Here is a 14,659-nt window from a genome sequence, read left to right on the forward strand (position 1 = left end):
AGGAAGAAGGGACTGGATTGAAAGAAAATGGCCCCTTGTGATCTGGTGACAGAGCTGGACAGAGCAGATGTCATAAGACTCCAGTTATTTTCCAGCCCTGGTGTGGCAGTGGTGTGACCAGCAGCCAGTCATACCACCCTGCCTTTCACAACCTTGAAGAGACACGTCACTCAGCTCCCTAAACCAGTTTGTCAGCTTCATCAGTCCAGCATACAAGAGCATCTAAGCAGCAATCAACAGAGCTGAGAGAAATCGAAAGGCGGAAAAAAAAAACTAGGAGAAAGCTGTAATTCTTCTCCTAAGTCAACAGACAATGCAATAGATGTTCACTGACTTTAAAACAGTAAGCACTGGGGTTTGAGAAAACAGCTGATGACCTTAAGAATCAAGAAAGCATTTCAGCAATAAATGAAATAGAATCACTGTGCATATGACATAGAGCAATGTTTCCAATCACCCGCAAGGGTCTCACTGTCCTGGTTCGCCACGTCTCTGCCTCCGTGAGCACTTACATTCACTTTCAGACGGATGCTATCAGTGCTCAAGGACATAATCCAATCTGCAGGGGAAGGGTGGGACTGGAGGGCATCCTGTGAGTTACACAAAATAAGCCAGATGGAGAGAGTTATCACCGAGGGGTGGTGTGTGTGTGTGTGGTGTCTGTGTGTAGTGTGTCTGTGTGTGTGTATGTGTGTGTGTGTGTGTGTGGTATGTCTGTGTGTCTGTGTATGTGAGGTGTGTGCATGTGTATGTGGTGTGTGTGTAGTGTCTCTGTGTGTGTACATGTGTGTGTGTTTGTGTGTGTGTGTGTGTCTATGTATATGTGTGTGTATTGTGTGTGTTGTGTGTTGTATGTCTGTGTGTGTGTGATGTGTGGTGTGTGTGGTGTGTGGTGTGTGTATGTGTGTGAGTATTGTGTCTGTGTATTTGTATAGGGGGGTATGGTGTGTGTGTCTGTGTGTGACACAAAAGTAAATGAGGGACTGTGTGTGAGGACAGAGGGGTTCAAAGGTATGGAAGGGGAGGGCAGGAGCAAAGCAAAGTGATAGAAGGTTAAAGGGAAAACAAATATTGCATGTTTTCTCTCCTGTGTGGAATCTATAGTTAAACACAGACATAAAAGCAAAAAGGGAGAGAATAAAGGGGGCCAGAAAGCGGAGGCAAGAGAGAGGGAGAGCAGTGAACATCACAAAGAATAACAGTATGCACCAATGAGGAATCGTAACGAAGCCACCAGTTCAGCAAGCTCTCTATTATTAACTAAAAATGTCAATACTGAGGCAAAACCAGAAAGAGCTAAGGGTGTAGCTTCACGGACACAGTACCTGCCTAGCTTGCAGGAAGCCCTGGCCTCACTGGGTACAGTGGTGCACACCTTGTAACTGTGGCACTTGAGAGCTTGCAGGAAGCCCTGGCCCCACTGTGTACAGTGGTGCACATCTTGTAACTGTGGCACTTGAGAGATGGAGCAGGAGGCCAAGGTCATGCTCCAGGGAAGAAAGCTACCATCCAAACGCTGTGCTGGTTACAAAATCTCTTCCACAGTAGGTGAAGGGTTTGCACGCCATGCCATCTCTCTGGTGGTGATCCATATCTAAGCTGCACTGTGCCCCACAAAGAACCTGGGTTCCATTCATTTTGAGCAGACATTGCATTTGAGTGCTCACCTTTCACACAGGCCCAGAAGGACAGCCCATTTCTACATAGGGCAGGCTACCAATGATAGCCTGCACTGGTGGCTGCCACACACCAGCTCAAGAATAAAGGCCAAGGCCAAGCTCCTCGCTTTCTGTTTCAGATATTTGTACCCAAGTCATCAAGCACACTTCTGGGTAGGTAAACGACCTGAGAAAATGTACATAAAGGTATAAAATCTGATTTTAAAAAATGAATTAAACCAAATCATGAATGGTCATACATCACACTAAAATGTGTTAAATAAGCATTTAATAGATGAGAAGCAATTGGCTTATTAATGAACTGGGTTTTTTAGCAATAACTTGGATATCTTCTCAGTGCAGACTTCTCTGTCATTAAGTGTGAGGAAGGTGTGCTATAAAAACAAGTTCCTTCTCTGGGGAGCTTACTTTGCACAGTTGGGGACATAGGTAAATAGCAAAGACAATCCTATAACTAACCCAGAAAAGATATAGTATGTCAGGAAAGGCAGTGGGCATAAACATCCAGTGATACAAAGGCCCTGAGTCAGAGACATAGCTGTATCCATTGGTGGCCAGAAAGCTCAGAAGGGCGTTTGAAATGTGTGAATCAGGAAGTTGCCACAGCAAATCAGATGTGACACTATAATGATCTCAGACTGATGCCTGAGTGAAATTCAAGGTCAGAACTTGTTCAAGAGAGAAGTGGTGTTGGGAAGTCCCTTGAGATACCTGACCTTATTTTTTTTAATGTAATGACAGTATTATTATCATTCATCTTCAGTAGACACCATATTCACATTAGCATTATGACTTTCTCCCTATTCTCATGATGCTGGGCAGGGCAGCAAGCAAAATCTCCTGGTCAGCCTTGTGATCCAAAGAGAAACAAAGGCCACCTGCAGTGTGTGCCCTGCTCTCTGTGTGGCAGACCCTGCAGTGTGTGCCCTGCTCTCTGTGGGGTAGACTTTGCAGTGCTCTGTGCTATTCCCATATGGGGTCCATAGCTCAAGCATATTCTATGCATTTTAAAATTCTTTCCTTTTATCTGAGTATGGTGTATATATGTGTTTTACACCCATATGTTTGCCCATACACAGCCTAGAGCAAAACATTGAATGTCTTACTCAATCATTCTTTGCCTTTTTTCTTTGAGACAGAATGTCTTTCACTGAGTCTGAAGCTAGACTGCTAGTTAGAAAACCCCAGTAATTCTCCTGCATCTACTGCCCACTGGAGTCCCTACAAGGGGTATGACAAGCACATATGTGAGCAGGCCCAACCTTTATAAAGTTGCTGGGGATTTGAACTCAGGTACTCATGCTTGCACTATAAGCACTTTTATGCACTGAACAATCTCCACAGTCCTCACGGTAGAGTGTGTGTGTGTGTGTGTGTGTGCATGTATACACGAGTGCATGTATGTACATGCCCATGGTTCACAAAAATGATTGATGGATGCATATGACCATGCAAAGGCCGAAGCTAAACATCAGGTGTCTTCTACTGTTCTCCACCTTAATGTGTCTAGACACAGTCTCTCACTGAGCAGAAGACCACCGCTTTGGATAGATGTACATTCACCATCTCTGATCCTGGTGTTGGAGTTACAGGCATGTTCAGCCATATCTGGCCCTTTGCATAGTGCTGGGAATTCCAACCCAGGCCCTTACAGAGCAAACAGTCTCTTACACTGGACTGTCTCTTCAGGCCATCAAATCGCTTCTCACCAATGACTTGTTCTGGGCTCATGGAGATACAGGCCTGGTACAGCCGATGAACATCTGAATTGTAACCTATTTTTCCAATGGTGACTGGAAGGACAAAGACAAGCAGAAAGAGAAGTAGAGAGATGCAAGTACGGTCTATGGGAGCCTTTGGAGGAGTATGTGGGAACACTGAGAAGTAACAGAGGTCTAGTTATATGTTGAAGGTAAAACAAATAAGATTATTAGATAGGCAATTTTAAAAACAAAATTAAACAGAACCTCAAAGAGTTCTACCCAGGGAACTCTAAAGGTTTCATTCCTATAAATTTGATGGAGAACAGAAAAATGAGTTTGGAATAAATGAGTACAAGAAAAATGAGTTTGGAATAAATATAAATTTGACTTTGGAAATATATCAGCCTAGCATCCTATGCTGTCCAAATCAGAACCACTAGGTTCATGCAGGCATTTACAACTGCATGTCAATTATTAAAGTTAAGTTGCTCAGTTCCACTGTGCTTACTTCTCAAGTATGTAGTATCTACCTGTCATCACAGCCAGAAAAGACATTAGAGAGCATTTTTGCCATCACCACTATAGGAAATTCTATTCAGAAGTATAGTTAGGGCCTTAAGCCTTTATCAGTATTCCAGACCCCTGCTTTAATGTGTTTTAATGTTTAAGAACGTTCCATGAGTCAGGCAGGGCAGTGTTTCCTCCTTTGATGCAGAATATAAGATTCACATGAGTTAAGTCATAAGTATGTCACAAGATTGCTAAGGGGTAAACCAAAGAGCTGGAGTCCAGGACTATCTGCCCAAACGCTTATCCCACCACTCTATAATTGAAAAATGCTAGACAATGCAGTTGAGAAATGGAATGACACAATATTTATACAACGCAGCATTGAAGGTAGCAAGGAAATCAGATCTGCTGGACCTAGGATAGAAGCACGTCTCCCAAGAGAATCCACGTGCTCCGAGACTAAACCTCGTGTAGTGAGCATCCAGTCATTTAAGAGGATGCAAAGTCACCAGTGAGCCTTTGGTTCTCAGTTTCCAGAACTGAAACAGAACAGAGATGCCCTAAAGCTGAGATATGTTTATCTCTGTGACCTTCATCTTGGTCTATGGAGCCTTAGAAGGCATCTGGAAAACATATGGAGTGCTCAGAACACATTGGTGCCTGGGCAATCTGTAGCTGTGCCTGAAACTGCTAAGAATCCTGAGATGCTTGCCACAGTCTAAAACAAAGACATGAAATGTGGCCTGGGGTGACATGACACACCCATCACCACTCTGCCTTGTACTTGCTTACAGAGCTTGGGTGCATGGCTCGGGCTCTGCGCCGTCCTGAACACTCAAAACCAATTCATACACCTCAGCTCAACTGCTTCTGAGAATCACAAACACCAAGTGTCAGGGAGAATGTCAAATGTCTAGTTATCAGGAAAATGGAGGGACACAGGCACAGAGATCCAAAAATGAACGATAAATCAGACAAAACATTGTCCAATCAGAAACAAATACCTGTGCTCTGGATATGGTAGCACACTGCGATCCAGGTGTCAGAGTGGGGCAGGGCTGCGGGGTGGTTCCCGGGTGAGCCATTGAGATGGCCTCCTTTTCGTTGCAAAGTTCTGAAGTCCCATTATGTACAGCTCAAATGAGTTGCCACATTTCTAAAGCTCACCTATGGCTCATGGGCCCACACTGACTGGCAGGGGGCTAGGTAACCAAGAAATCACTTGTACTGCTAACTCCAAGGAATTCTCTTTTCTTTTTTCTTTCTTTTTTTTTTTTTAAGATTATTTATTTATTTATTAAATTTATTTTTAATTAGGTATTTTCTTCATTTACATTTCAAATGCTATCCCAAAAGTCCCCCCCAACCCCCCTCCCCCAGGAATTCTCTTTTCAAAATAGGGTCATGTTATGTAGCCAGGCTAACCTGAAGCTCATGATCCAGCTGCTTGAGCACTGGAAATACAGGACTGACTAACTTTAGGGAATGTCTGAGATGCCAGCATGTGGGAGGTGGTCATAGAAAAATCCAAGTTCACTAAGAGACTTTAACCTCAGGGTCACTGTACACTCCAGGAAGAGGCCATGCTGAGAGTGACCAAATACAGTAAGTGCACAGAGCAAAGTGGGCTTTGCGACCCAGCTCTACTTCCTGTGTCCTTGAATAAGTTGGCTAGTCAAACACCCTTTCCCATATTTGCAGAATGCAGATAACAGAGTCAGCCCCTCTGACGCTGTTCTGGGGAATGTGTACCTAGTTCTCAAATGTCGACTGTGGGTATTTGTGTTTGAGACCAAGAAATGCAAGAGAGTTTCACTAAAACTCAACTCTTTATATGGCAGTACATCACATACTTCTGGGTGGAGATGCACACAGAAAGACCCGAGAGCTGTAGAGCTTTGATAACTTGTGACCAGCAGTTCATCACATTCTAAAGCTGGGATTGCCCTTGCACTTGTCCAGGGTTCAGATTTTCGCAGCAGATCTCAGTACATGGCAGGTCCTCCATACTCTAAAGGAGTTCCATTGGGGTTCACAGATGTCATAATCACACCATTTGTAAGCTTGGATCTCCCTTTATTCTATAAAATTTATGTAGCTATCATTGGATAGGAATAGTCTCAATTATTGAGTTGACAAAGTTCAAACGATTTAGGGCAAGCTTAAATGACGGGGCATGTATTCACTGCAAAAGAAGCTGGCCACGCCTACAAGTTGCTAGGGTATATCAGTGATAAGGGATCCTGAAGAATACCAGAGAGCTTTTCAATTTCTATGTGTTATAATGTATCACCAATTTTCAATTCCTTGAAGAACCCACACACATATCATAAATTAGCACTCACACGTTTATTTACTAACCAAAGGAATGATCCTGGGTAAACCAAGTTTGACATGAAATTCCATGTAAAGTGTTTGTGATAAAGAGAACTCAACAGTCATGAAAAACAAAACCAAAGAAGTGAAGTTGTTTGTTGCTTATGACTGCTCACTGAATTGAGCATATTCACTCTGGCAGCTAAGTCCTGTCCAGGATGACGAGGAAGCCCTCATTGCACCTTCTCATAGACCCGAGTGCAGATGGCATTGTTCATGACACACTCCTAGGAGAAGAAAGATAGAGTCTCAGGCCAACTGTACATTTCAGAGCATGTGTTGTGGGCAGAATCCTATAAACGCTGTAACCCACCTGGCTAACAGAAAACCACATCTCAGGATTTCAAACTCAAGAAGACCTACACCTGCTGTTTTGTTTATATTTGCTACCCTGCAGACTAAAGCACTGGATATGATCTCTAAATTATTCATATGGTTTTGGCAAATATCCCTTACTTAAATCAATGTACCAGGAGAGGGCTGCTTGGTGGCCTGCCAGCTCTCAGAGCTCTGCTGCAGCCACATCCTGGGAATCCCATCATTTCTCCATCCCCACAAGGGCTGCCTCAGCAATGAGGACTCTGTTTCTAACTTGCTATTTTCAGTATTTTCCTCCTAAGTTTCCTTCTCTTGTTAAAGAACCAATGACCCAAGATGGTTATGACAACTGTGGCTGCAGGCCCAATCCCAGCGCTTTGATGCTCACCACGATCATCTTCCCATCCTTCAGTTTTCTTGTTATCGTGCTCTCCTTCCCTTCCCATTGCTGGTGCTGGACCAGGGCACCGTCTTGGAAGGTGCAGACCGTCTGCAAAAATACAGGGTAGTTCATCATCTTCAAAAGTGAAGGAACCCCCACGACCCACACCACCCCAACAAGTCTTCACCTTTCCCTCTCTGAATGCCACCCACCATATTGATTTTGTTCACAATACAACTATGTGCTTTTCGATCTAGAAACTCATGTCTTCATTTCTTAGTCCTGGGACTTTTACTAATTTATCAAAATTCAACTCCATAAAGTAGTTTTTTCAGTCGGCCCTTGGCAGTTAAAGTACAGACATTGTGAATGCAACATAATCTGTAAATCTAGAAGCTTCTGTCGCTTCACAGTATGTTGTGGCTGACCTCAGTTTTTCTGCCATCAGCCGTAGTTTCATCAAACTTCTCTCCCAGGGTACAAGAGAACACGGTCGTCTTCACTGTGCTCTCGGTTTTGACGGTGATGTTGTTGCCATCACAAGTAATGATACAGTCTGGCTTGGCCATGGCAGCCATCTTCCTAAGAGCCAGACCTACTCCTGTAGGATGGGAAATGACATAATTTGTACAATATAAGCAAGGATTCATTCCTAATCATCCCTCTGGCCAGCCTCTTGTCACTCATTCACTCACCGACCTGCACAGCTAGCATGTTGCTCCCATTACACATGTAAGCCTCGTGGTCATCCTGAGCTGGGGATGGGCAGGGGTGATGTCTCCACTGGACAGATGAGAGCCCGGCTTTAGCCAGAAGTGACAGAACTCGAGGCAAGTCCTGCTCACAAGACTCTAATCTCAGCCACTAGTCACTGAGCCCTCAGAAAGTCAGGCAAGACTTTACTCCTTAACCTTAACTAACGCAGCTGACAGGCCTGGCACAGTGACACACAAATGTAATTCCAGCATTCCAGACATGGAGGTAAGAGGATCAAGAGTTCAAGGTCAGCCTAAGCTACAGAGAGACCGTGTTCCCAAAACAACAATGTAAGTAAAAAAAAAAAAAAAAAAACAGTTGGTAGATGCTTTAAAATTAGCTTTCAATGCGAACAGCACAGTATTTTAAGTGAGTGGCACGCCTCTGGTGTCAATAAGTAGAGGGAAAACACGCCCAGGGAAAGAACAAACATTTCAAAGCTGCGTGACCATGTGAGCTTCCATGGTAAGGCTTGTTCTGTATGTTAGGAACCTGACTTGCTGCTATCTGGAAACACTGTACGATTTGAGTATCTGGTTGACTTTTATGCTGTGTGGTTTGTTTATTCACAGTATGGAGTTCCACATTTCTGAGTTATGCAGTAGCTTATGTTCGTGTCCTTGGTGGTAACATTCATAAGGAACCTGGGATACTTTCACAAGAAAGGAGACGCTCATCCAAGCAGGATGCTCAGCCAGGCTCCCGTGTCCCTGTGAGTCTTCTGCTGTGCTCCCCTCTGCATTGCCCAGAACCTATGGGTAAAGGCCTATAACCTTCCTGAGGCCACAATCTGGAGAACTAGCCACTCACAGCATAAACACCCAGCTGCTTTCAAACAGTGCTCTCTACTGGCTCTCACTCACACCTGTGCGGCTTTCCAGTGTGGACAAGGAAAGACACAAACCCCTAATGCATCCACATTCTGACAGTAGCGTTAGCACAAACACGATTCATCAGGAGCCAGACTTAGCCCCATAGTGTGCTGAATGTTTAGAAGAATGGAGGCTGGTTCTAAACGTCCAGGGAGAGATACTGGGAACAGAAGCGCTTGAAGCTGCCTCCTCCTACCAGCAGTACCTCTTCCGAGATTTCGTTAACCCCATCCCACTTCCTAGCATCTGTGACAATGGTCGATTTCGTTGTCTGTTCTGTGTCTACCAACACATCCCTATCTTAAGAGTAGGCAAAAGTGGCAACAGACAACGAAGCACTATTTCCAGTGAGGGTGAATTTGAACCTTGCCCACTCTCTGGTTAGGCTTTAAGGAGCAAGTGCCTGCCCATGCAAAGCCACACCCATCTTGTAGCAGTTGGCAGCCACGGCCCAGCAACAGCAGTTTCTGATTATAGTTTTCCAGCCAGGCCCAAGTCTCCTTGCTCCTCACCCTCCAGAATCAAGAGAAAGAAGTAGAACAGAACGGTCGCAAGACTACAACCATGCACAATGGATGTCTCCGCACTTCGCCCACATGTCACCAGCTGTCAACCCTGCAGCGCCGCGGGCGCCACGCCTAGCCAGTGCGGCGAGGAGAGGACCTGAGACGTGCTGCAGAGAAAGGGATATAAGCAGCATCATTCATAGCCTCTAAAGAGCTTCTGCAGAAACCACGCCCTACCACGCGGTGTCCTCTCAGAGGCGGGGATGGGGGGGACTGGCGCCATCGAGGAACAAAAGATGCGGCAAAGGGAAAAGGAGAGTGAGTGCTGCCACGCCGTGGGAGGGTGGGAGGGTGATGGGGCAGGACGGTGGCACAGGTGAGGATAGGAAGAGAAGCGGGGATAACATTAAGAGGCAACTGAGGGGCTGTTTGTAGGGGGCTCACAGCAGTACCGCTGGCACGCACCTGTGAAGGACCGGAAGCAATGAGGGGCTGCTTCGGGGGCAAGAAGCAGAAAAGGGGAGAAGCGGGGTGACCCACCACGTGCGGAGCCGGCGACAAAGGCGGGCACTCCATCCTAACTGCCGCAAGGTGCTCCCTGCAGCTCCCCCGATCGCATGGTGGAAGGGAACCAACACACCCCCACAAGGATGAGGAGCCAGGGAGGGGTTCGGCGATAAAATCTCACCTAGCTCTTTCATGTACTCCTCAAAGCCGTGGCTTTCCATCAGGCGCCACTTCCCTTCGAGATCCTTAAGGCTGGCCATGGCGGGAGGGAGAGCACAAAAGCAGCAGAGACGCGGTGGCGAGGGCGCTGTTCCGCTCCTGGCGCCATCTGCGCTTATATCGTCCTTGGTGTGGGGGTGGTGTCGGGCAGCCAATAGGAAGCGCGCCTCAGCCTGGTACCGCCCCCGCCACGCCCGGACTTGTGCGCCTTGGGCTGTGCTGGGGGTCTGAAGGTGCCACCCTGGCCTGGCTGCGCCGGACTGGGACGCCACGTTTCCCGCAGCTCCTGCAAGCTGCGACTCGCCTGGCGCGCCCTGTGCCTCCCTTAGTGACAGCTGCGGCACAGTCCCGTGGGCCCAGGAATCCCCCCCACCCCCCGCCATCCGAGGACAGCCTGCGCGACGTGGTCCCACTGTCCTGCCGCCTCCGTTTGCTTTTGATAAGTACCTGGGAGGAAGTAATTAGCCATCGCTTGGCGCTATAGGAATTGAATGGCCGATTACTGAATTAATTAATAAACTGCAATCTCCTAAACCCTACATCCGACTCCCTCATGAAAGACCCTTCTGACCCCACCCTCCCGCCTCCTGGGGCCTCACTAGGGCCTCTTGGTTGTCTGCCTGTGCATGCTAGACAATCCTGGCAGCAGTCTCTAAGTGAGATTACGATGCTCTACAAATTTGTTTTCTCCACTACACTAGCAAGTTTCAGCTTAGGTAACTGTCATTTCCTGAAAAATCTTACTAGCTTCTATTCCCCAATCAGGGATCAAAACTTGTACTTCCCTCCATCCTTTGAGGGTGGCTGGCCCGGCTATGAATTAGTAAATTGCCTAGAATATACTGACTATAAAAAAAAATTATCACTTTGATATGCACTGAAGTCCAACAAAACATAAGGCTCCAAGGACAATCCGCTGACAGATAGATGCCATCGACAGTCACAGAATCTGAGTGTGTGGGGAGGGGAGGCGGGGAGAGATACAGGGAGACAAAGGAAGCACATTTTATGAGACAATGAGAAGAGGAATTGAGTAAAGGTTATGGAGCGGTCATGTAGCCCAGGCTAGCCTCTAACTCCACATGCAGCTAGTAGCTCCTGCCCATCACTCTCCAGCTACCACATGCTGACATTACAGGTGTGGCCCACACCCTTGCTGAAGTTGTCATTACACAGTAACTGATCCTCACTTTCAGTGTCATTTTTAATAAGTCGCCTGTGATCGTCCATGCTTTGTTAGGATTCTGGTTTGTATTAGATAATTTGCCCAACCACAAGCCAATGTAAATGTCCTAAGTCTGTTTGAGGGCAGCTGAGCCATAATTTTTTACTAGGTTGGATGTATACAATAACTCTAAGTGAATTTATTGCAGTCACGCTGATCTGCAGCTGAGGAAGTGAGCCCAGGATGGAAGGCTCCTTCAGATCCCCAGCAACCACACAAAAGCTGCTGCTGTGTCTGCACCTAGAACTGCAGCAACCTGGTACAGCCAGTCCCGCACTGGCAAGCTTCGGGGTCAGTCAGAGATCCTGTTGTGGCAGACAGCTGATGTCAACCTCCAGCTTCCACATACATGTGCACACATGCAGGCCCGTGAACACACACACACACACACGACAATTTATACTTATGATTTTCTTTGTCTAAAGAACATCCTTTCAAAGCTATCCAAAGGCCTGCAGCTTCTCAGACCAGCTCAAAATATGCTATACACACATGAGGTGCCTCACTCTCTACTAAGGCCATCATATATTGATGTGTCCTGAGCTGCGACATCCCACTGACTGAGGCCATCAGTTCTCCTCTGTGTGTGGAATGAGTTTTCTCAGACTGTCATTTTTACAGAATCTTCCTGCCTGCTCCCACACCTCACTGGAGGTAACCTGGGCTGAAATGAAATTGTCGCCACCCAGACGGGCTATCACCACCGAGACAAGGTCAGCTTGTTGAGTTTCTACTGCACACTCTGTGGTCCTTCCTGGCATTTGCACGGATGAATTTTAATGCCCGCGATTACTGAAGAAGTTATCCCAGTTTCGCAGGAGAGGCGACGAGGCTAAGAGAGCCGGTGCTGCGGAGTAGTAGAACTGGAATCGCACTGAGGAGTTTCTCACGAAAGATCTTGTGAAACAGGACCACACCTGCCTGTCCTTTGTTCATGATGCTTAGAAAGGAGGTAAGAGAAGAGGCCACAGCCACTCTGCCAAGACACTAATTATTGTATCATCCCTCGCACAATTAAAATCTGAGAAGCCTCTACCATGCTGCAAGACGTTCCACAGCCTACATCCCCTTTATTACAAGTTTCTGTGTGTCTGTGTGCATGTGTCCGTGTGCATGTGTTTTGTGAATATGTGTACACAAAACCACGACTTCAGTCTTTAGCATTCACACACTGTGTCCTGCACTTCCTGATTTCATACATCATTCCACATTGCAAATATTGACTGTGCCTGTTTCTGACATATACATTAATCTGAGAGTATGGTTCCCATCTCACTACGAAGTTGCTGTTTTGTCCTTTTGAACATGCTCAATACTCTACACACAATCGAAAGCCTACCTTTGAAATAGATGCCGCCTTCAAACCTGTAGTTACATTCAGATTTTCATGCGTCCCTGACCACAGCTCACACTTAGCCCACTGGCCATCTCTAGGGTTAGAAGCTTAGTATTTTCTTAGGCACATTCGGATGACTTCAACAATGTGCACATTTCTTTCGGAATGAGCCCGAGTTAAGGGTCAGATTTGAAGAGGCCATCAAGAATCCATGGGAAAGGCCTTAAACTCTTGATTCACCTAAATCAATTCTAAGCATGCAGGTCTCTCCTTTGAAAATCGTAGCACCTGTGTTACTTCCTCCAGCTCTTCCTCCACTACAGCTGCAGGGACGTGTCAATGGCCTACTTATGAAGGGCTTTCTACGGGTGGAAAGAAGTGAAGGCTCGAGTGTTCCTTGAGGCTTTTCCTCTAGCCACCTGAGAACAGATGAGGCCAGCGCAAAGTTTCTGAGCTATCTATGCGGGACTCAATTCATGACCCTGAAGAGAAAGACTCAAAAAATCACTCTATTGCCACCTAGTGGTAGTAGCGAAGTATTTCTCCCGGGCTTTATTTGATTAGCACCGATGGCCTGTGTTCTCATTTGTGGACACAGGTAGGTAGCTTTGGAACACGGAGTGTGATTTCCTTTACAGACACCCTAGCAGCTGTTGTGTAAGCAGGTGCATCTCTCACACGGTTCCTCATCCTTTATAATAATTCCAAAGGGCAGTAAGTATAGGTGGCTTAGCAATGTGGCTGATAAGAAAAAAGAGAGAGAGAGAACACCACGTTAAAGAAATTATGGCACAGATACCCGAAGTAATATACCTGGCAAGATACATTTGAAAAGCAGAAGAGCTAAGTATAAAGTGGGATCTGTCTGAAGTGACACTTCTCATGTTTTAGTGTCTGGACAAGTCTACAATTGTAACTGCATATTCAGATCCAGTAGGTCCAGAGCAGCGCCTGGGTTCTTCTCATCTACTATTTCCTTACTGGCGTTAAGTCCAGGCACCAAGCTCCAGATACCAAGGTTGCAAAAGATGCCCAAACCCACACGTGTGACCTTGCCACAAGAGGCCACTCTCACCTCAGCACATTAAATATTTTTATATTACACTCTTACAGTGGTTCTGATCAGCTCCTTATGTGAGAACAGTATCTGCTCTCTCCATCTCTGCATTCCACACATAGACACTTGACTGACTGTAGATAAAACATATTTTAGGAAAAATGAGTCTCTAATCAATTTATGGAGAGTTTTATCTTTTTGCTCTTTCCTAAACAACACAGTGTAATTCTTGTTTTTATATTTAAACATCATACTTTAGTTTATTATAACAACACAGTTTGCATTTTAATAACACTATTAACAGGATGATTTAAAGAGTTTGGAATAGGAAATGGGAAAACCATCTTTTTTTTAAAAAATGGCCTTTTCTAAGTGGGTCAATGGGACACATGTATTCACCAGCTGTTTAGTTACAACTGACTCCTACTGTGCACATGATCAATAGAATCAAAAAGCCTAACACCGATAGCACGTGTTGGGTTCCTTTGGAGTATAACAATGGCCCTTACTACTTTAATACCCAGAATGTTCAGCTTAAATATCCACCACAAATAAAGAAGAGAAACATGGTGGAGTCAAAACTATAAAACTAAACGAGCTTTACGTCTTCCTGGTGACTTGTGTCTGCTCGTGCCTGCTCCATACCCTCCTCATCGCCTAACATGAGCCTCTTTTGTCCTCCTCCTAAGTTTTATGCTATACTTACCCTTACTACTGTTTCTATACATTCATGTATACATTAAAGGCTAGGATCTGCATATGAGGAAGAAAATTTGAGGTTTCTTTTCTGAGTTTGGGTCACCTTGATAAATATTACACTTTTCAGGTGCATCATTTTCCTGCAAATTTCATTATAATATCATACATAACTCTTCACATTGAGTTTACATTGCGTTGGTACTTAAACTTACAGACAGAGTCTATGGGGGCTTATGCATGGGTCATATTCAAATACTATCTCATGTATGAGAATTGAATATCAGCTGATTTGGTGTGTCTGTCTGTCTGTCTGTCTGTCTAACTCATCCTTTGAAGACTCCAGAAGATAAACAGGAAACAAATCAAATTCACTAAATGTATCTAATTCAGTCATTGAACATTTTCCGATCTGGCAGGGGCAGCTGTTTATCTGTCCACTTTCCAGAAGGCCTGAGCAAAGGCTTCGAATGGCATGTGGAGGTGAGCACGTTTGAGCCTGCGTCTGTTAACGTTT

General features: G+C 45.5%; 1 protein-coding gene across 2 annotated transcripts; it reads right to left on the reverse strand.

The window, feature by feature from the left end:
• Positions 1 to 6,226: 6,226 nt before the first annotated feature.
• Positions 6,227 to 9,943, reverse strand: LOC110291514 (fatty acid-binding protein 5). Of its 2 annotated transcripts, XM_021158693.3 has the most exons (4): positions 9,791 to 9,941; positions 7,397 to 7,569; positions 6,975 to 7,076; positions 6,227 to 6,495 (listed from the first exon to the last, which is right to left on the reverse strand). In XM_021158693.3, exons 1-4 carry the CDS (start codon positions 9,867 to 9,869, stop codon positions 6,442 to 6,444), a joined length of 408 nt encoding a protein of 135 aa, XP_021014352.1. In that variant the 5' UTR covers positions 9,870 to 9,941; the 3' UTR covers positions 6,227 to 6,441. The 2 variants fall into 2 exon arrangements, with proteins under 2 accessions (XP_021014352.1, XP_021014355.1); XM_021158696.3 differs by lacking the exon at positions 7,397 to 7,569 and having other exon boundaries at positions 9,791 to 9,943.
• Positions 9,944 to 14,659: the final 4,716 nt, after the last annotated feature.

The sequence above is a fragment of the Mus caroli genome, unplaced genomic scaffold, assembly GCF_978045245.1.
Source record: "Mus caroli unplaced genomic scaffold, Mus_caroli_1 scaffold_3, whole genome shotgun sequence".
NCBI classification, from domain to species: Eukaryota; Metazoa; Chordata; class Mammalia; order Rodentia; family Muridae; genus Mus; species Mus caroli.

Excerpts from the sequence above, each read along its gene's own strand:
- LOC110291514 (XM_021158693.3), bottom strand. The coding sequence starts at position 9,869 with ATGGCCAGCCTTAAGGATCTCGAAGGGAAGTGGCGCCTGATGGAAAGC. Across the intron at positions 7,570-9,790 it reads GGAGTACATGAAAGAGCTAG|GAGTAGGTCTGGCTCTTAGG; the intron begins GTGAGATTTTAT and ends CCCATCCTACAG. Across the intron at positions 7,077-7,396 it reads CTGATGGCAGAAAAACTGAG|ACGGTCTGCACCTTCCAAGA; the intron begins GTCAGCCACAAC and ends GTATTTTTGCAG.